This window comes from Triplophysa dalaica, chromosome 14 (genome assembly GCF_015846415.1).
Source record: "Triplophysa dalaica isolate WHDGS20190420 chromosome 14, ASM1584641v1, whole genome shotgun sequence".
NCBI classification, from domain to species: Eukaryota; Metazoa; Chordata; class Actinopteri; order Cypriniformes; family Nemacheilidae; genus Triplophysa; species Triplophysa dalaica.
The window spans coordinates 22307935-22331378 of NC_079555.1; the positions used below are offsets into that span (position 1 = coordinate 22307935).

The 23444-nt window shown below is 41.8% G+C and overlaps 1 protein-coding gene across 3 annotated transcripts; it reads left to right on the plus strand.

Moving 5' to 3' along the window:
- The first annotated feature begins 6443 nt into the window (after positions 1–6443).
- Positions 6444–22843, plus strand: vwa7 (von Willebrand factor A domain containing 7). 3 transcript variants are annotated; one of them, XM_056765872.1, is made up of 17 exons: positions 6444–6739; positions 7325–7700; positions 7960–8196; positions 8672–8768; positions 8863–8994; positions 15015–15210; positions 15837–16012; positions 16123–16235; positions 16361–16477; positions 16765–16971; positions 17067–17193; positions 17314–17466; positions 19378–19470; positions 19559–19836; positions 19919–20055; positions 20154–20325; positions 21625–22843. In XM_056765872.1, exons 2-17 carry the CDS (start codon positions 7479–7481, stop codon positions 22198–22200), a joined length of 3033 nt encoding a protein of 1010 aa, XP_056621850.1. In that variant the 5' UTR covers positions 6444–6739; positions 7325–7478; the 3' UTR covers positions 22201–22843. The 3 variants fall into 3 exon arrangements, with proteins under 3 accessions (XP_056621850.1, XP_056621852.1, XP_056621851.1); XM_056765874.1 differs by having other exon boundaries at positions 20154–20319; XM_056765873.1 differs by having other exon boundaries at positions 7354–7700.
- The last annotated feature ends 601 nt before the right edge of the window (positions 22844–23444 follow it).

Sequence of the window (23444 nt, forward strand, 5' to 3'; positions counted from 1 at the left end):
TAACAAATACCTTCATAGACTACTTCAGTTTCTCTTCGATGCTCCTCTTTGACCAAACATCTGTTCATTACAAACACATCAGTTCTGTCCAAAACATCCCAGATTTTTATTTATGAAATATAAATATATCTCAGACCTTTTACTGAGCCATCCAATGAGACCTATTAAAGAGGACATACTTGTAAACAGAAGTCAAAATACCGTCTGTAGTTTGCGGAAAAAAGTGTTGAGAGCTTCTGTACCTCGCTTCTGTGTTCTTAGCCTCATTCCCAGTAACAGACTGATGACCAACAACATGATAAAACATATGATGGTCAATCTGACTTCTTCACTGTATGATACAGATGCCGCTGTCAAAGAAAAACACACAATATTTTGTGTGACGTTCATTTTCCCAAATTATATAATAAATATTATTAATTAAATCAATAATAACTATTAAAACCCAATAAAGTCAGGTTTTACTCATAATCTGAAAAAAATACATCTCAATGTAACTTTGAAATCAAGCTTAACTCCTGATACAGTAAAATGAAAATACTCAACAGTGTTATTTGTTGTTACCTGTTATCTGAAGGTTGACTTCATTTTTTCCACAGAGTCTCTTGTCAAGATGAGGTAGTATGTTCAACATCACAACACAGCTGTATGCTCCAGCATCTTCTATCTGGACTTTTCTGAGAGTGAATGTTGTCATTGTCTCCGTTGTGTTTTGAGTATTCACTTGAATAATTCTTCCATTTTTTAAGAGAAAGGCCAAGATCATCTTCCTGGGCTGAATCATATTTGTAGGGTTTGATGTTGAACAGTTAAACTCGGCATTACTTCCCTCAGACACTTCAGACTTAAGCAGACGTATCTCAGCAGGAATCAAAGATTCTGGGAAAATATTTTTTTTTAACTCAATAATGCAAAAAAAGTCTATTCAAAACATTTGCAATGAGAATAAAAACGATGGCATGTTGTAGCGGACACAGTAGTAGCCTGTTAACTGTCACCCGATCCGTACACGGGACACCTAAGTTTGCATCAATATTGTGCGTGTAATTTCTAATTGAATCATAAAAACTATATACTATTGGAAAGGTCTAAGACTAAAATACAAATTTCTTTGGTGTTTTTTTAAATAATTTATGTAGGGAGAGTAATTGATTCTCAGATTGTTTGCTCAGATCTTTTGTTATCCTTTTGCGACCCGTATATATATTTTTTCATTTATTATTTTAATAAACCTAGAAACATACCTTTAATTTTTTTTGAGTGTGTGATTTTTTTTAACAATAATCAGCTTCTTTTCTTTTTTTCAAACGAGACCAACCGTAATTCTTTATTCCAAAGAATTCATGAGTTACAGCCATTTTAGTTCCAACATGCGTTTTCATGTGTAAGCTCAAAAAGGGCTCCAACAGTTAACAGGTTGTGTCATAAATTACTTTGTACGACAACAAACTTCATATAGTATGTTTCCATCAGATCTCACCTGTGACATTAATGAAGACGTTATTCGCACCATATCCCGTCACTTGAGTCGTTTTCAAATGCTCTTCTGAGAAAACACAACTGTAATTGCCTGAGTTATTCTTTTCTATATTGTTGATTCTAAAGGTGACGTCTCCTTGATTTGGTTGTTTTTTCATCTCTATAGCTTTACCATTGTGACACAGATATATAAAAAAACTCTTTGTATAGCCAAATGTGCTGCATGTAACCTGTATGCTGCCACCTTCTGCTACCTCTTTGTTTAAACTGTAAATCTTTGCACGTTGGATGTTTTGACCTGTCGAAAGAAAAAACATTCATTCAAAAGCAGCGGTTGACCTCCTTTACAGTTTGTAGAAAAACATAATTGTACAAATAGCACAATATTTGAATGTAGCATTTGAACATAGTTTACCTTGAGTCTGAAGGAGCAGCTTAACTAAGACAACTGAAAGTATTCATATATTCATCAGTATTAAACACCACACTTAACAAATCCATTACAAATTACTTATTTATGTTTATTGTAATGTAGTAGTTTCAGTAATACTTACATGTGAGCAGAAATAAGCCAGCCATGTTCGTTTTGTTTCACTGTGACTTCACAAATTCAGTTTCTAAGGACCTGAAAACAGTTTGATGATAAAGAGGCAGTGCTCATATACTGAAGTGAACTCTTTATAAGAGTTACATTGTGGAGGCGGGAACACACACTTCAGTCTATTGTAACAATTCACGTGAACTCACCTCCGTGTGTTATTAAGCATTTACATTTATTTCCCTCTTGGGTTTTTTAATAATAATCCATTCTCACATCTTCATACATTTTTATTTTCATACTTTCTACAGCCATAAGATGTTTTTCCACACAGATAATATACTGAACAAAATGAGCCTAAACATGTTTCTAACAAAGATTATTTTGTTGATTGGACTTAGTTTCTCAAGTTTTTGGCCAAAATGCATCGGAAAGTTTGCCCCACTTACAAAACAGTGTATTCTGAACAAGCAATATTGCAAGAGTATGAAAGTTCCCAAGATGCATCGCAGCATGTTCAATTCTGTGTTTCTTATTTGTTTTTCTTTTAAAGATTAGTGTTTTAGTTCTTGCTGGCTTAGTGTATTCTTTAATATGGTTGTTACTGTTTGTTATCTGATGAGTTTAGAGTTCTTTTAATTAATGATGTTTTTTTATTGTTACCATGGTTGAGATTTGTGTGTTCTATGTTGAGGTGTAAGTCCATGACATAACAGCTAAATGTGCTATTGTGGGGAACCACAAGAATTATACGTATTAAGAGACATTCACCAGGGTACTGTACCTTTAAGGGAAGGGGGGGTTAGTTGTTGTGTTCCGGTTGTAGATGAGTGTGGTTGTTTTTGATCTCACTTGCTGTTTGGAGTGAGAGATATTAAAGTGGATACTAAAGCCTGGCTCAGACTACAGGAGTTTTAAAATCCTGACAGATTTTAAATCTGGTTGCAGCTCACACATAAGGAGAATCTTATCAGATTCTCTTATGTAAAATCCTAAACCTGGCTAAGACTACAGGAGTTTTAAAATCCTGACAGATTTGAAATTCTGGTTGCAGCTCACACATAAGGAGAATCTTATCAGATTCTCTTATGTAAAATCTTAAACCTGGCATTACATCTATATTTGAATCTCTTTTTCAAGCACTACAAAAATAGGTTTGCCCTTTGTAAACTTGCATTTATGAATGTGAAATGTCCAGAGAAGAAAACGTCGGGGGTAAAGTTGTGTTTATAAATAAGACTAAATGTAGCAAGTGCAAAAACAAAAATTAATTGATTGGATTTTTTTATATCATAATTGCACATCAAAAGACATTTTAAGACACCCAAATACAGGATAATATTAAGATTATCATACCAACGGACGCCTCTTACGTCATCTCACCGGGAAACAGAAGTAAACAAAGCGACATCGCAGTTAATTTCACGTGATCTATTTGTCCTATTATGAAAAAAGTGTATTTCAACAATAGATTAAGGAAATGCAGCGGCTATGCAAAAGGTCTAGAGTGTGTAACTGTACCGTTTAACTGTAGGGATACTACGGCGTATCCGCGGTGAAAAGCAAATGTTTCTGTAGCAATTAGTAGCAAAAGATTTATACTTTATTGTAGCAAAACTGTAGCAAGGTGTGTAACATTCAATCCTGTAATTCTGAGTCTTTGTCACTCTGAATGATTCTCTGTCTGTCAGTCCAAAGCCGCGGTATTGTATTTTGAGCAGATGGTGCTATATGATTTTTTACTAGGGCTGAAGTTATGACTGTGCTTTGGGCGAGCAGCTTAAGTTTAATGTTCATAAATAACGGAAGAAAACAATTGTTACTGCCGAGAATAAAGATGAATGCCAACGTGATTATAAGATAAAGCAAAAAAAAAACACAAACGCATGTATGTGTGCCTATAGACAAATAACAATCTGTTGAACGAAACAAAAGCTGCGCGTTAGCAGTTAATTTACCCGGTACATTTAAAACCGACGAGACATCTCCCTGCAGCTCTTTTCCTTATCTATGCGGTTGTGGTATGTTTTTGAGGATAAATTATAAAGACAATCCTGTTGTTGCCACACGTTGTTCCTCCATCTCCGCTGTACAACGTACCTTTGCAGGAGCTTTTACGGTTGATATTTTTAAAGGCCTGTCAGTCATCTCCGTCAACTTTCATATCTGTCTCTCATTGGCTGTAGCGAAAGTATCAACGTCATCAGCCCGATTTAAAATCCTAAATATCAAACATGTTTGATATGATCGGGGCGGCTAAGATTTCTCTCAGAGCAGATCGGGAGTTCTAAGATTCGATATGTGAACGCCTCACATTACATGATAATCTGGGCCGATTCTCGGGCCCGATCGCGTTTCTAGGCCCGATTTTTTCAAAGATTCTCGGGAGGGGAAATCGGGGTAAAATCTGGCCGAGAATCCTATAGTCTGAGCCAGGCTTGACTCGACGCATCTTCTTCTCTTGTCTCCTCATTTATTGTACTCGACACTTTAAATGCACTCACCACAAACTGTTTAAAGAGTTATTTGACCAAATTTTGGGTCTGTTTGAGGCAGAAAATATTTACAATTGTTGTAAAAGACAAATAAATTTGTTTATTTTTATATTTAACGCTACTTAATGAGTACTTGTTTATTAGTCATTTTGCCAATTTAACATGTTTCATCCACACAACATAAATACATAAAAACAACAGTAATTGGTGTGACAATAACAACTTCATTAGAAAAATACGACAATCAGCATTACATAAAGAAACAAATTTAAGTTGGCTAAACGAAGTATCACTTCTTTGAAGAATTCGGCTCTATTTTTTTTAGTGTATGACCGATTTCTGCAATTAAAACAGAATTTTGTTATTTTGTCTAACAAAAATCTGTTTGTAATGTAAAGTGCATGTATTTTGACAACAAAATATGCGCTCATGCCTTCAGTTCTTTATCTGCCTCTGGACTGGAGGCCTTGACTTAGGATGTCAGACCCAGATCTGATATTTCATGATATTTTCCAGGTAAGAGGTCACGACTCATGAGTTGTGTTTATATGTCTGTTCTACATTCATGCATTTTGCTTGAAGGGTTTGAATGTCATGAAACAGGGGAAGGAGAACCCAGTTGCAGGCAGAAGAGGCGATGGTACTGGGTTAAACAGATATTTATTAAACAGACTAAAAAAAAGGCAAACAAAACCCACGAGGGGGAAAACAAGACAGGATAAATAATAAACTAAAACAAAGACACAGACTCACTAGACTAAGAAAAACAAACACTTGTACAACACTAAACTACACTTACAAGACACGACGGTTTAACAGAATCTTGGCTAGGCAAAGCATACAATAACTCAATATACACGATACAACTTACACTATACAAGGTGTGACGTACAGCATACAATGAACGAGCACAGGACAATGAACACAAGGATGTTTTAAAGGGGAACAAACACAGGATAATTAAGGTGATGGGTGTTAAACACTAAGGGAAGGCTAACGAGACAAATGGGCAGGAAACACTGACGAGTCACGAGTAAGAGCATGGCAAGCCAAAATATAAACAAAGCCATGTCTTTCTCACATAAAACCCAAGGCAATGCCATGACTCCACCGCAAGACCAAGAATAAACATGACGGTGGAATCATGACATTGAATGGTTCGGTAAGATGATTCAACAGTCAGTCTAATTTTGTGTCATTATAGGATTGACCAGTTTAATTATTTATTTTGACATTGATTTGGTCAGATCATCAGTCCATGCTATTGTCATTCTGATCTTTCTGCTTCAACACATCCATCTATACACTATTCAAACATATTCATCTGTATGTTGATTCTGTAACAGCATGGTAAACAGTATATATAGATTGTCAGTGCAACCTTTGACAAAAGTAAAATAAGCATTGATTGTAATAGTTATTTTCCACCCAACACCCAGTTTTGTAGAAGGTTGATTATAGATATATGGGGTGATAACAGAATGTAACATACAACAGGATGAGTTACTGTGACTAGGAGCTGTGTGCCAGATTTATCTCTGTATAGAAAAGGTGGTGTATTGAACAGAGCAGTATTTACTGTTAGCATCCAATTTTCAAACCAACCATTGACTCTCCAAACACAGGAAACAATGGAAACAGATAGAATTGTATTTCTTCATCACCTCTAAAAAGTGAATTTGAAGTCTAATGAAAGAGTTGGTTGGGTTTGTCTGAAGTCTTTGAACAGTGATGTCACAATAGAAGCACTGGGGAAGTGAGCAATCGAGCAAAAGACAGAAGCGAGGAGCAGGGAATGGGGACACAGTCAACCTTAATATATTCAAGTCTATTGTGTAGAGTCAATGCAGTGTGCTGAAATGGGACAAATGCCGAGAGAAAGAAGAGAAAGGGGGTGTAGAGGAGAAGAGAAACACATGCAACAGTGGATTCATGATACACTCTGGAGATGTATCTTCAGTCTCACTTTAGAAGGTAGCAAACATGTTTTTCCTTCAGAGCTAGAGGTGCATCTCCAGAAATATACACAATCACCACACAAGTCTGAAGACGTGTTTTTTAAACCTGTGTTATTTGAACGGCTGCACGGAATGTGGTGAAGAGACACAACATCTCTCTGTCTGTGGTTTTAAACGACAACAGACGCTCAGTGCTGACTGCCAATCAGAGAAAAAACACACATGCTGAGAAAAGATCAACTGAAAGCAGAAAAGGAAATCATTCAAAGGTAAGAGAACTATAATCTCTATTTCCGTATATGCTAAATTAAAATGTGTAAAAGTGCTGTGAAGTGATAGAAATGACATGGAAATGAGAAATTGACGGAAACTTTAATCAGTGGTTGTAAACATGAAACAGGTGAATAAAGTCACACCCAAATCTGTCATGTAATAACAAACTATAATACGCGTAGTTTTGTTTTGGTGTTTGAAGTGATTTTAGTACTGAAGCTGAATTGAATTGCTTTATCTAAACAAGTGAAGAGTTCATTTGCAAAACTCATGTTTTTATTGTGTTTAGTTAACAAGAGTTTCTTGAGTTATTATTACTTCATCAAAACAACCCAACTGCAGTTTGATGGATATTAACTGGAATCCAGAATTTAAAAAATGAAAATGTCTTTGCAAAATAAACTCTATATTTTTGTTGCTCTTGTTTTGACCAATCATGTCTGAATTAGATCTTCATCGCTATGTTTATGCAAAACAATTCTGAATGTTCTATATAAAGTTTATTTCTGGAAATTAGACTGAACATAACATGATTTTATTGATGGTTTTTATTATTATTTGATGCCACCGATTATTCGCAGCTTAAATGAAAGTGTGTGATTGTTGGCAGCGGCCATAGCTGTGGTACCACTGATGTGTAAGACAAGACAGCTCATCACATCCTGTACAGCACGTCTCATACATCTGCAGGTATGATGTATTTCTCTCGGAGCAATCCTACGGTTTGAATCAGTGATGTGTAAAAGTGTCAGCATCAGGGTCACGACCCTACTGTGTGGCCTGCTCTTTGTGCCAATATGTCAAGCCTTTCTGCCCAACTTCTGGTCTCGTGTACTGACGTTATCCTTGGACTCATCCACACATCAGTACATGACCGAGCAGGCTATACTTAACATCACCATGGAAACCTTAAGCACCATCATGGAACAAGCACAAGGCGGAGATAAAGAAGAGCTGGTGAGTATCATGGTCGCACATTGCAACTTGAGTTGTGTGTTTTGACGTATAGTCAGAAAAGTCAAGACAGTCTATAATCAATACTCTTCTGTTGGCGGCTTTAGATAAACGCAACCTAACATGCATGACTCTGCTGGTCAGCCAGCTTCATTTGCAATCTATTATAACAAGCGCTGAAGTACAACTCAAGTTGCTCCTTTCATCGATGAACAGTAAGTAATATGATCAGATGTTTTCTCATTCACCGGTTGTGTCGTAGCATACCGGGCTTGGTCGGGGATTTTGGCACGCTGTGGGTGAGGTAGCAAGTGCCAACGCTGCCATGGACTTTCTGAGCTCCACGCGCTCTGATCCCATCTATCACTTTGACTCAGAGCGGGTGGACGGAGCCACAGAGATGCTGCGGGACTTCTGGAGCCAGACGCTACTGCTGACTAAATCTAAAGAGTACCAGGGAGCCAGACGCAGCCTGGGCCAGCTCTTCCACTCACTACAGGTACAACATGTACTTTTTGACGTTTATTTGGTGAGCATTCGCTTTTAGATGGAATGCATCTTTTGTTCCGACACTTTCATTATTAACATGCATTTACAACACACCAAAGACACAGAAAAAAACATGCATTTGCACCATATGTTAATCCCTGTTCCTAAAGCTGAACTGTTGTTCACAACCACATTTAATTCATAAAATATACTGCCTATTTGAAATAAAACACATAATATACAATTTCATCAAAAACTAATTACCGATATTGCACAGCAATCCAAAAGAGCTACAGAAAAACCTGTAAAATGATGCTGTAGCTTGTGAGGATTAATCCCATTCTTTCACAACAGAATACACAGTTAACATAATGTACAAGTTTACATAAAAGTAAGAAGCACTTTTGTAGTATCAATGTATTTCTTAATATTGTAACTTTAGCCACCACACTAAAAGACATTTAGTGCCAAATGTGTGTGTGCAGGACTTCTACAGTCATAGTAACTGGGTGGAGATGGGCAAGCAGGACATTTACCTCCACCTACTTCATCCTGAAGAGTCTGCAGTACCTGTGGCCTCAGGTGAGTCTCTCAAGCAGCACATCACAAACAAAACACTTCATTTCTTTCTTTTTCTTTGGGTAGCTCATGAGGCTCTCCCGTTTGTTGTTTTCAGAGGACATTCCTACCTGTGCAGCATGCTACAGGTTTACTTGTTATAATAATCTTCTGGAAGAGATGATCCGGGGCGAGACCGAGCCACTGCTGACCACTGGTTATTTCAGCGGCTTCCCAGATAAACCAGCAGGTACATATAGCACATCAAATTCTGTTCTCATGAAACACTTCCAGTTTAATAAATGCTGAAAGCAAGCGGTAACAAACCTCACAAATGTTTTTAACGGGACATTAAATTCATTATTAAACATGTACTATCTAATGTGAACCTTGTGAAATATAGGGCCTATTTATTGTTTAGGACCATTAATAAATTGCCATACTGCAACAAATGATGTTTAATTAACAAAGTTCGGGAGGAGCCGGAGCATATAATCAGCAATCACAGCTGTACACATTTAGCCCTAGCAAGCTCGCTAATAAATAGGGAAACCATCTTACCTGCTCGATCTCCTAAGATTAAGCATCGATACGCTTCTTTCGAAGCCATGTCCGAGGATTCTCTATGAGTAGGCTAATAATCATGTCTCGAACGTCTCGCAACTGCAATGCCCATCGACGCACACGCAAAACAGCAGCTTGTTTACATTATACATTTATTTCCGCTTTTCGACAAACATTTACAATGAAAACCAAACTCTTAATGGGTTCATCACGACAGGAAGGACGTCATGTATTCAAGGGACCTTACGGATCTTTAAACGCCGACCAGCCACGCGACAGGCCCGATCCGTAAAGCAACATTTCAAATACTTCTTCCCCGCAGCTTCGGGACGTGATAACGTATTCCCGCTGGAATAAGTAGCGCTCGTCACCTCTTTCGTTCCCTTATGCAAGTGCTGCCGGCATGCTAGCTCGCAACACAACGCCAGCTCGATGATAAACGCCGGCTCGTTGTAACGCCAGTGCTGCTAGCGAGAGCTCACTGCTAAAGGGACGGCAGTGTTTCAGACGCAGGCTGTTGGCTACCACTAAGCATTTGCTATTAAGGCTCGCATGGTCGCCGCATTTTGAACCGATCAATAGGATACGCCAATACGATGTCGTTTCAACGGGCGTACATTTTTTTTTTTTTTTTTCTGCGAAGAGAAACAATCATCTTTGGGGAAATAATTAATTCTTGTTCCATGCAGTCACTCGGATTAACCCCAAATTAAATTGTGATAAATCGCAATGTATTTATAAACTGAGTTTACTTGGGTTTGAACAGCCGAAACGCAAGAAGCTGGGTGAGTACAATCTTTTTACTCGAAAATATATTTAGTTTTATCCACCGTTATGCCGTTGCCTCTGCTGCGCTCGAGAATGGTATATCGCTGGTCGGCACGAGCACACTCACTTGGTTGTTTATTTTACAGGGACAATGTTTTATGTATGAACTCTGTGCCCGTGCTGTCCAGTGAACCAGTGTTGCCAATTCCTTTCATTTGATAGTAACTAAGCCTGCCCGAAAAATAGCTAAATGTCGCCAGATGACGTCAAGTGCTAAATTGCACATCAGTGACGTCACCGCGTAATATCGCACTAGCCATGCACTTTAGTTCCGCTTCATACTCTCTCAGTGGTTGTATAGAGCTTTGTTTTAAAGCAATACAGCCAAATACAAAATAAATATGTTCTTAATGACTTATTTTCTGTATCTGTTGGGCAGACAACAAGGCTTCGTAATGTGTACTAAACCTCGTTAACTGTACACCAGCAGTCTGTTTATGCGTCCATACAGTTATCACGTTTTAAATCGTAGATGCTCGAACAAGGTCAATGCTTGCCGCTGTTACTTTAAGTTAGACAGACAGCAGCACGCCTAAGCATATTTACTAGTTGCTTCACCGTAAGATCTCCCTCGTCTCTCTACATGAACACAACCGCATCTTGGAATAAAACCCCAGCTGCTATGTTGACTCCGAAATAATTAATTGTGTTCAACCCATACAGTGTGCACAGCAATTTGAAGTTAAAACAGCAAATTTATTGGGGTGTCCGTAAAACGCTCACCCTCCACAGCTAAGCATCTTGCACACTCCGGATTAACTCCATCTGCAAGCAGAGGTTTCAGAGGCATTATACGTTCACAAACCTCGCCATGCGTAACTCAACATCATCACATGCCTGCCAGCCATATGGGCTCTAGGGGAGTCCCTGGTCAGAAGCAAACAAGTTTCCCCGGATGCTATGGAACCCCTAGGCGGGACGTCCTTCACTCCGCATTCCAGCACAAGTCTCCCAATAATGCCCCGCCAGCAGCCGGCAATGCTAGTTACCCAGGAGACATAAGCTCACAAGCACCCAGAGCTCCGGTGCTTTCCCACCCATTCCCTGCCCCTGGCTCTTGACCCACGGCTCCTCCATCGACCACTAGCGCGAGGCTGCCTCAGCTAGCGATGCAGGTGCCGGTCCTCAGCCATATCACAGCCCCCTTAGAAGCCGCCGCTAGCGCGAGCATTGCTCCGCTAGCCGCTCAGGCGGCTGCAATCCCCTCCCTTTTCTCTCTCCCACAGAGGAGATCAAGCTTCACATTGGCCACGGCGACAGCAATGCCAGTGCCAATCAACGCACCAGCGTTGGAACCGCCCCCAGTCCCAGACAACATCAGATCTTGGCAGAAGTTCAGGCGGCTGGCACCCGAAGCAGACCCTTTGCCAACACCGGTACCTCACTATTCAGAGCTGATATTCCGGTTAACCACCCCCTAAAAACTCTCCTCGATGCTTCTCTAAACTCCATCATCCAAGCCGTCTCCCTCAGGACCCTCCAATCTTATCTCACTGCATGGAAAAGCTTCAAGTCTTTTCACCTGGCGTTCAACATTCCCTTTCCTGATTTTCTGTCCTCACCATCGCCTCCTTCATCTCCTTCCTAAACTCTTCAAAAACCTCCAGGCCAGCTCAATTAAAGGCTACATGAGTGGAGTCCAGTTCTTCCACAAACTCGTATTCAATTCACCATCTGCACCCATAGCCAGCTCCCAAACATCTATGCTTATCAAAGGCATTCAACGTACCCAGCCTGCTCGCCAGGATGCAAGGCAACCCATAACCCTGGATATACTGACCAGATGCATTTCCACCCTCCGTAAAGGATACCACTCCAAACACGTCGATCGCACACTCGACACCATGTTTATCCTAGCATTCTTCGGATTTCTAAGATGTTCAGAAATTTCCACAACATCCACTTTCAACCCCCTAAACCATCCAACGGTATCCGACCTGTCAGTAGTCGATTCAGAGAGGATATCATTCTCCATTAAACAGAGCAAGACGGACCAAACCAGGAGAGGACATTTCATCTATATATTCAATCTCCACTCACCAATTCAACCTTACCAGACCCTCTTAGCCTACCTCCACTTCAGGAAATCCCAGACCAAAACCACAACGGATCCTCTATTCGTCAACGAGTCTAACCGCCCAGCTACACGCTTCTGGTTCCAAAAGCACCTAAAAGCTGTCCTGCTCCTATCCGGTATCCCCGCAAACCACCTTTCGGGCCACTCCTTCCGCATAGGCGCAGCAACCACAGCAGCCCAAAAAGGCCTCTCGCAGTCTCAAATCCAAGCACTAGGGCGCTGGACATCGGAAGCTTTCAAGAGCTACATCAGGTCAGATCGCTCTATCATCAGGGAAGCCCATCGAACGCTCATTTCCAAAATCATCTAGAGAATCCATACGCGAACATTCTCCATGCCAGCCTAAATCTCTCTAACAGGAGATCTCACCACTGCTTCAACCGGCTCAGGGGCCAGTGCCCAAGTCTCAGGCTCTGCAGCAGTAGATTTAACAGCAGGAGCCAACATCGCAGCAGCGACTACCCTGGCAGAGACCAGCACTCCCATTCCAAGCAAAGAAGTCAGCGTCACAACAGCCTCAGCCAAGGCCAGCATTTCCACTTCAGGCATGGAACCAAGTGCTGCAACTAGGAATCATCCGCAGCACTTCTGTCACAAGCGCCAAAGCCAGCGTTGCAGCAGGGATCGGCTCCATAGACGTCCATGGTTCCATGTAAGGTGCAGAAACCAGCGTTGCAGAAGGGATTGGCTCCTCAGACGCCCATGCACCTACCACAAGCGCCGAAGCCAGCATCGCAGCAGCGATCGCCTCCGCAAAGGCCCGTGCTCCCACCTAGGGCGCAGAAGCCAGCATCACCGCAGTGACCGCCTCCACAGAGGCCAGCGCTTCCATCTAATGCGCAGAAGCCAGCGTCGCCGCAGCGATCACCTCCACAGAGGCCAGCGCTTCCATCTAATGCGCAGAAGCCAGCGTCGCCGCAGCGATCGCCTCCACAGAGGCCAGCGCTTCCATCTAATGCGCAGAAGCCAGCGTCGCCGCAGCGATCGCCTCCACAGAGGCCAGCGCTTCCATCTAATGCGCAGAAGCCAGCGTCGCCGCAGCGATCGCCTCCACAGAGGCCAGCGCTTCCATCTAATGCGCAGAAGCCAGCGTCGCCGCAGCGATCGCCTCCACAGAGGCCAGCGCTTCCATCTAATGCGCAGAAGCCAGCGTCGCCGCAGCGATCGCCTCCACAGAGGCCAGCTCTTCCATCTAATGCACAGAAGCCAGCGTCGCCGCAGCGATCGCCTCCACAGAGGCCAGCGCTTCCATCTAATGCGCAGAAGCCAGCGTCGCCGCAGCGATCGCCTCCACAGAGGCCAGCGCTTCCATCTAATGCGCAGAAGCCAGCGTCGCCGCAGCGATCGCCTCCGCAGAGGCCAGCGCTTCCATCTAATGCGCAGAAGCCAGCGTCGCCGCAGCGATCGCCTCCGCAGAGGCCAGCGCTTCCATCTAAGGCGGCGAAGCCAGCGTTGCCGCAGCGATCGCCTCCGCAGAGGCCAGTGCTTCGCTTCCTGCCACCTACGACTTTCCACGGAAGCAAGCATTACAGCATGATCACCCCAGCAGGAGCCTCCATCAGGCGCTCCACTACAGCCGGCTCCCTCCTTCAGTCGCCTCTTTCCAGTATAAGTCTCAACAACAGGGACACACACGAAGCCATGTTCATTTTGGACGGTTCCCGAAAAATCCATATTAGGAACTCTCCCTACGCACTACTACCAGCCACTCGTGGATTCAAACTTCTCATCACTGCAGCAGACACCTTTCACCTTCTCAGTCTCAACCATCCTCGGAGGAACCCCTACCCCTTCTTGTCTCATAACGAACCACATCTCCTAAGGAGCCCTCATCCTCTCGTCTCTACCCGAACGCAGGCCACGCCTCCGCAGCGCTCAGCATCGCTTTGGGGGGTATGCGTACTCCGGCGGCTGTCCCACTTTCTCGCTTTTTGGGGGTGTGCTCTGGGCTCAGACCGGTTCCGAGCTCTGCGCACTCACTCGTACCAAGGTAGAGTGTTTCGGGCTCGGATAGATCTGGCGAGCTCTGAGCCCGCTTCCCGGACAGCACGCCAAATACGCATAACCTTCATAACCAAGCTCTATCATTATCCCTATCAACATCACTGTTATATGTGTAGGTGAACTCGTGAAATGATGTTTAATTAACAAAGTTCGGGAGGAGCCGGAGCATATAATCAGCAATCACAGCTGTACACATTTAGCCCTAGCAAGCTCGCTAATAAATAGGGAAACCATCTTACCTGCTCGATCTCCTAAGATTAAGCATCCCTCCTCCACCCCTACTCCTCTCCAAAGCTAAATATCCCGCAGGAACCCCGGGGGGTGTGCTCTGGGCTCAGACCGGTTCCGAGCTCGGCGCACTCACTCGTACCAAGGTAGAGTGTTTCGGGCTCGGATAGATCTGGCGAGCTCTGAGCCCGCTTCCCGGACAGCACGCCAAATACGCATAACCTTCATAACCAAGCTCTATCATTATCCCTATCAACATCACTGTTATATGTGTAGGTGAACTCGTGAATTCAGCATTAAATGCATTCTCACCTTATTCTCTTTACAATGAAAGGTGAAGAAGACATTTGTAATCTAATAATAAAATATAATTCTCAATGTATACATTTTATATGTTTAATGTATAAATGGTTTGAATGTTTTTTAATGTCTTGATCTTGGGGTGATTTATGGCTTGTTTGTAATGTTAACCCCATGTATGTACATGTCTGTTGAATGAGTACATGTCAAATGAGCTTATGACCACAGGGAATATACCAGGAAAGTAAAAGAGTTGTTGATTAATAAAGGCAAGTGTAGCCACGGTGGGATTCTGGACAGCAGTCGTCACCACGGTGCTGAAGGAGGAATCAACAAGGACAGCAGGTCACCTCTGTTCTCCCCTCATCACTACCTCCATAAAGAGGCGGCTCGTCTGGCTGCCACGGCAACCCTCAGAGTGCTGCAAGACCTCCGAGAGGAGGTGGGACCCAAAAGCTTCCTCAGGTCAGAGGTCAATGTCATTTCGCTCTAAAGCAACAGCTTACAGCCATGTGAAAAGGAGGAATTTGAGTTTTACTTTGAAAGAGAGGAGAGGAGAGGAACACATGTTGATCCTTAACACATGATATGAATGAATGTGGTCAGATTCCTTTGAAGACTTTTGTTTTCTAAAATTGCCAATTTATTTTAGCACAACTAACAGTCATGGATCAGAATTTACTACTGCAAGTCATGACAGATTTAGAAATTGAAGGGAGAGGGACATTGTCAATAAAAACCATTGTGTAATTAAAAACGAAATGGATTTGAACAGTCGTTAAGATTAACCAGCAGCATGTTGGTGTATTGCTGCTACATCACAAGAGTAAAATACATTTATATATCTGCAAATAAATGCAGAAAAATGTTTCTCAACTTTTGCAAGGATACAGTAGTGGCCAGAAGTGATATATAACCTTAAGTCAAATGTTGTACAAATACGCAGACAACTCTTCTAGCCTCAACTGTGCTTATACAGTGAAATCCCGAAGATTTATTACTAAAAACTAAATCGGTACTAGGCTTCAATATATTGTGTAGGTTCGTTGACTGATGCCCAGTATGTGTGATGTATTGTGTTGGATCTGTAGTCTCTTCAGCGTCCAGCAGCCTCCGGCACTGGTCTTCGTCATGGACACCACCGGCAGTATGTTTGAAGAGATCACAGCCGCCCGTCTCCGTGCGTTCTCCATCATACAAGCCCGTGAAAGAAGCCGCAGAACCATTCTGCCCGGAACCTTCATTATGGTGCCTTTCCATGACCCCGGTGACCACCTTACTGTACATTTAACTGAAATAAACATCCCTCTTTTATAAACATTGTTGAGACTTCTAAATAAATACAACAAAAATAGTTCAATGAATGTTGTCTTTTAGATTTTGGACCAGTGAAGGAGACAGATAGCCCTGACGAGTTCATGCTGTTTATGGGGAATTTACTGGCTCTCGGTGGTGGAGATGAACCAGAGATGTGTCTCTCTGCTCTTCAGGTGACTATCAGGGATAACAATGGTGTGGCGGGGTAAACGTGAGGAAGTGGCCTTACACAATGTTTAGGGTTTAAATCTATATGGGACAGTTACATGCATTCTAAGTGGGCGTGTGTGTTTGTCAGCTGGCTCTTACCCATAGCCCTCCGCTGTCAGAGATTTTCGTATTCACAGACGCTTCTCCTAAAGATCATCACCTCCAGAGTGCAGTTCAGGCTCTCATACTGGAGAAGCAGATAAAGGTAACGCATAATTCCTTTATATCCATACAGACATGTTTTAGTAAAAACTGTGCTCGCTGATCTAGTGCTGTGTGAGGAGTATTTGAATTTACATTTAGTCGCTGACGTGTCTATAAAAAACAAGGTTTACCCTCTTACTGATAAAGGTACCATAGAAGAACCACTGTTGGCTGTGTGATTCCAGAAAGAACCTTTAAAATCCACAGAACCGTTCCGTTTCACAAGAGATTTCTTACTTAGATCATTTCTCCTTCCTTTGATTTTATGCATGGTTATCTGTGAACTAGGTGAACTTTCTGCTCACCGAGGATCCAAGTCTCACATCGAGGGGAAGATTGCTTAGAAAGAGAAAGAGAAGAGAAACATTATCTCCAGATAGATTCTCTCTCTATTCTTCTCTGTCGTCTGTGTCTGGGGGAATGACCATCTTCACTACAAACAAAGACATCCACAAAGTGTCGGCTATTGTAGAAGACACTACCACCTCCAGTAAGGTGCAGTAGATCCAGCAAGACCTTCAGCAGACGAAAGAAATATAGTTTTTATTCATTCATAAAATCATAAATGAAAGGTGTTTTCTCATGAATAGGTGACTCTGCTTCACGTAGAGAGCGAGACGGATTCATTAAATTCCTTTCGAGTGGACGGAGGTGTGGAGAATGTCAAGCTGCACATTATTGGTCAGATTACATACTGTGAGCTCATCAGCCCTTCAGGTACAAACGCATTCATACTATCTTCACTGTATCAGCCTGTCGACTTAAACGTCGCCTTTCAGCGCAACTATACTGTGTAGTGTGATGGAATGTTCATGGGTTTGATTGTCTCACTGTAAGGTTCTCGTCAGTTTCTTCCTGGTTCTGATGGTCCGCTGGCAGAGCTGGTTTCATCACAGGGTCTATTCAGAATATGCCTGCTCGCTCCACTGGAAACAGGTGTATGGCAGCTTGTGATGAGAGCCATTGGACCCGTTTCCTTCAACGTTCAAGGTAAAGATGCTGGCAAACCAGACAGTCTTTCCCTAACTTAACTTGTGTCTGTCACTAAAACATTAGTCATGTTTGCACAAAAACAAAAAGAATCCAGGATCAGGACTGTCAACCCATTAAGGAATGCATTTTCTATTCACAATGTCTTAAAGAGGCTTTCGGTTTTTCGGTTTTATTCGGCTTTCGGCCTAAATACTGAATATTCAAGATATTTGCGAGTAAATCATTTATTGAGCCAGCACTGCACATGAAAAAACTGATCCAGACTATCTTTTCATGACTGTACGATCATAGCAATGACTTATGAATTCAACTTTTCATTTGGGAAATCACAGAAAAAGTCTTGGACAGTACATAAAGCAACCTGTAATGTTATTGTGAATAACTCACAGCTGAAGAACGTTGTAAGGCATGGCGCTAAGCTTTTCACTATAAAGCACTAGCCCAGAGTACCATATTGCTTTTTTAAAATAATCACCCCACGTTACAAATATTAATGGCAAAACTGTGCATCAATGTCCCTTTCATGAATTACAGTAAATTCACATCAGTCTTCCTTTCACTAGAAAAATAGTCCCTGATTGACTGCAGTGGACAGCATCAGAATTTTTTGTTGATATGGGTGGTTGCTAAGGGTACACAGAATCCACGTAGATTATATAACTAGATACTGCATTAGTATCTGTTTTTTATGTGCCGCTATATGGAGTTCATCGTCCATACAGAAAAGGTGTGAGCAACGCTGGGTCCGAAACAGCCTACTTCCATTGTAGGTGAAAATGAGTATGAGTCATGGATTGTATGTCCGAAACCTCAGTATGCAAAATACCTGGATAGTCTACAGCCTCCGACGAGATTTGTGAGTGTGGATCGGATGGACACTGATGCCACGGGAGCTGAGCAACGGTCAAATTTCAAAAGTAAATCAAATACATACAGTGGAAAACTTTAAGGAGGACGTCCATTTGTGATGTAAGTGCCAACAAATGAATGTCTCGTGACCAAGTTATGTTTTTATCATTCTCACGTATATGTTGTTGTCAATTCGTCAAGGGTTCAAAGAGCATACGAGTCATATGACCATAAACATGGAGGAGGCAGTATGCCCAAATGTATTCATACGACTCCCACTCATACTGTACTGTTTTAACGGTCGATAGGTAGATACTTATTTAAATTCAGTAGGTACTGTCACAGTATGTGATATCGAAAAAAGCGCAAGTCTTTTTTCTATGGAATTAGGCTACTTTTAAACTGTTGTTGATGTTCCCAAAAGGCGGACATGTCTACATGCCTGCAGCGCTCAAATGAGGCATTTAGTTATATACTATATATCTTTGCAGAATAGCCAATTGAAGCTAAAGTAAAGATATCACTAATCAGAATCATGGGGCCTCATTTATAGAATGTGCGTACGAACTTTCATTTTTATAAAAATGATCTTTGATGTGAAAAAGTGCTTAGTGCCATGTCAGAGTCTGAGCAGACGAACACACTTTTGCTTGTCCGAGGCAATATAAGCCATTCTTTCCACTTGTATAGGATTTGGACTTTGAGAGGTGCTCTTTTGTATGTCAATAATATTAATTAGACATCATTATAAGGTGGAGATCTGAAACTGTTCAGCTGCGCGCAATTTCACTATCACTTGCGTTGTATAGATTTAACACATTATAGAGAGGCGTACAGGCGATTGCTGTGCGTACGTTCGTTCTATGAATAACACGTACGCACTTTAAGAAATTATCGTAAAATCTAATTTAGGACGGTGTCTACGCAACATCTTATAAATCAGGCCCAAGGATTGAAACTAGCTGTTTACAAAAAGTTAATGATTGTAGGTTTAAGCAAAACCAGATATGTTGCCCATTAACAAGCGTGCCTCAGATTCTCTTAACTTGTGTTCTCTAGGTGACAGCAGCTTGGACTTTCTGTACTATTTTGCGAAAGAGGCCAATGAGACACATCCTGGACTGAGGAAAGTAGAGGGCAGTCCTATAGCAGGTCTGTCCTATGTCTTTAACATTGACACATACTTGAATCTCTAGCGTTGAAAAAACTCTTGAATCTCATAACACACATTTCTTCACAGGCACAACAGTCTTTCTAGTGGTTGCAGTGACAGGCCTCTCACCCAATGAGGACGCCTCATTCAGTCATGTTACCCTATTGGGGCCCAGTGGCGAGAGTTTACTTAAGGTGTTGCTGAACTCTTCATCTTCTCTCTGGTCTGAAGAGGAGCTGGTGGGTCACATGGTCTCAGTACCCATAATGCCTTTCAGTTTACGTCTTAGTGGAACGGATGGAAAGGGAAACCTCCTGGAAAGAGTTTCTTCTGAGATGATTCAACCGACACACGTGCAGATACAGGTGGAAATGCAGAAGATTCACAGAATAATGGTCTGATAAAATATGCGACATGGCTCAATGAAAAAGTTGCTCTCGTCCTCAGGTCCTCTCTGCTCCACACCTTCTGCCAGGTCAGAGCTCTACAGTGATGTTTGAGATATCTAATCACGGCCCCGACCGTCACTTCGTTCTTTCAGCAGAAGAAGAGTACGGGTACCTCTCCCATACCGAGCAACACAGGTGATAATCCAGAAGCATAATCTCTCTGGCCATAAAAAAGATTTCCTGTCAGCCAATGACTAAACTAATGACAAGTTATGCATGTCCCTGACCAACAGAAATAAGCTTTTTATTGCTGAGAGAAGCTCTGTGAAGAGGGAGATTGAACTGAATACTCCTCACAACGCTGAAACAAAACGACCCATCACTCTGACGCTGACTGTCCACGCTGAAGATTCACCAGACTCAAACTATGCTGTGGTGTATCTGACCGTCATACACGAGGTGAAGGTAACATGACTATAACATCATGTTCAAATTTGGGCATTTAAAACCAAGTTTTACTCTGAGCAAGCAGTAGTGTATTGTACGCCTTGAGGAAACATGAGTTCAAAGTTTTTCAATGTACAATATGTGTTGTGTGGAACAAAGAATCTCACACAGACGTTGAATGACATGAAGTAAATGATGAATTGTGTCTTACACCCTGTTTAAACCAGATGCAGGTGACTGGATGCGATGCGACAAATGCCTTTTCTTAACTCATTCCCCGCCAGCCTTTTTTTTTAATTGCCAGTCAGCGCCACCATTTTTTAAAAATTTCACTTAAATGTGATGGCAGTACATTTTCTGTAATGAATACATGGACAATTAATATATCAAATGAAAGAACAGTCTCATTTTTTAAACAAAATAAATCGTATTCTTCTATCTTCATTTTTTATTCACGTTTTAAATGTAGGTAGGTTTCTTCAAAAATGCATCAATTGGATTAACAGCTGATTAGATATAAAATTATGATTAAAAACAGTTCAAATATGTGTGTGTATCCAAATATGCGAAACAACACCCCATGCTGCAAAACAGTACAAACACAGTTTGCTGGAATAAAGCGTGTTTGGCAGGGAACCATTGCGTTTTAAATGAGCAGATTACTCCTCAATGGCGGGGAAAGAGTTAATGGGTTTGATGTTTGTGTCGCAGCACCACCAGATTCAGTGTGGACAAAATGAAAATGTGGTTGTGGTTAGGAAGACGTGATGGGAGCCGTGAGGCGGGGCTGGTGGCGTGACTAAATGTTTGAATCAGCTGTGCGCACACCGGTCCCGGATATCTCACGGTGGAAATCGGTAGCATAAGAGGACGAGTGACAGGAATGCTGACGAGAGAGGACCGGGCCCGGACATGTTTTACGTTTGTATTTATGTTCTTGTGGCCGGCAGTCGATCGTGAGTTGGCTGATGGCATTTTACTTCCGTGATTTGTTTGTTTATTTTATTAAAACTTGATTTAAATGTTCGCCGGTTCCCGCCTCCTTCCTTCCTTCCTTCCCTACTTTGAATCTCCTTACAGTGTTCTATTGTCATCTGTCGTGTCGACCGGTGTAGACAGGGTGTAAGTCATGACAGTTGTAATTGTTTACTGATCTTTTTTTTCATTTACAAATTGCTTGAATTGGAAAAATCTCCTCTGACCCAGATCTAGCTTACTTCATGAACAGAGCTGCTTACAGTTACATCATGTCTCATGTTTGTACAGATAAGCTGAATCAAAGTGTATTCATGAATGCAGTCTGTTTATCCTTCACAGGAACGAGACACAAGCCCTCCGGCATGTTCTGCCCTGCGTGTGGAGTCTGCCTGTCCCGCCGTCTGCTCTCAGGGCAGCTGGAAGGTTTCCCTCATTGTCAGAGACAGAGGTCATTCTGGACTGGCATCTGTGCAGCTGGCACAAGGTGAAGGTATCCTCACCCTGTCTCAAGTGACCACAGTGAGAAACAGAAAGCATTTCCCACAGCGTCATGAGACAGCCACAGTAGTTAGTCATCTGAAGTTGGACAAGAGTCAGCCTTTCCAAACAGAATCTGGACACGAATCTCAAAGACGCATCCAGTTAGTGAATGGAGATGCTCCTTCAAAAATCAGTGAAGGGTCTGAGGGAAAGCCCATCATGATGTTTTACTCCTCAGGATGCTGTGCTCCTCAGGCTGAGCTGGTGTTGTTGGACAGAGCTGGAAATATGAGACGCTGCCATCTCATAGCCAGCCAACAGAGGGCGCTAAGAGAAAAGAACAATGCACCCAGTGAGAGCTCTCAGCCGCTGTTAGTTCTCACTTTGTATCATTTCTTGATATGGAGCATTCTTCACATGCTTCAACTACTGTAACAAGATATATATATACTGTATTAGTATTACAACATTAGGTTCTAAAAACTGTATCAATAGTCACTGTAAGGCTAGTAAAATCACTCAGGGCTGGTTTATTCTGTGAATTGCTAATTTTGTCTGATATTATCTGAATGATGACCATAAGACTCTTTGTTTTTTTTTTAATTGATAACATACTGTACTGTTCTATGCAGATCTTTTTTTTCTACATCTTCCAAATTGACGGCACTGTTTATACTTCTTGAAAGCACAGTCAAAATGAAACAAGTCTAATCTTTGGAAATGCGCCACTGAAAGGTTTCTAACTGTCTTAAAAATCTTATTCGAAAAATCTATGCTTAAATTTCGGAAATCACTTTTGTAGACATTTCATTACAAACAAAAGTTTTGCTTTTCTAAATGGATGACTGAAGAAAATCTGCCAATATAACTTGGGAGCTCCTTCTATGCTCTTTAGAGGAGCTGGATATAATAATTTTACTGTACTTAATAAAAGCAGGACTGGGAATCAATTTAAAAAATAATCGATACCTCACATCAATCGATGAGCACAAGCCCCCGCCCCTTAGCCAATGCCATCAGTCATCAATCAGTTTCTTGTCTAAAACAGTACAGACTTCAGAAAAAAACTAATGGAAGAAGTCTAGAGCTGTGGAGGGACAAAAGAATCTGCATGCATAAATGCAAAATGTGGGTTTGCACAGCACACACAATGCAGATATAATTACATGTATTCACACATTGAACAAATCATTTACAGTTAGTACGTTTGACTGTAAACAGCAAAAAAAATGTATGTGAGTCTATTAGTCAGTAGAGAAAATTAGAGCTACTCAGTTTAAATGACAGACATATCTCTAGGGATCAGGTACTTACATACACAGTATTCTTACACATTTGAATACAATTTACAGTTTATTGATCTGTCTATCTATATTCCGCAAGTACTTTTGTGTACACTGCTGAATAACTTTAAAAAGGGTTAATAGTAATTAGACATGTGCATTATTTTGAAAACAGTGAAAGTGAAAGTGACCGATTTGTCAGGAATGGTGACCCATACCCGAAATGTGACCTCTGCATTTAACCCATCCAGTGATTAGTGAGCACACAAACACCAAGTGGTGAACACACGTACACCCGGAGCAGTGGGCGGCAATCATTGCAGCGCCCGGGGAGCATGTAGGGGTTAGGTGCCTTGCTCAAGAGCACCGCAATCGTTACCCGCCAGCCCTGAGGAT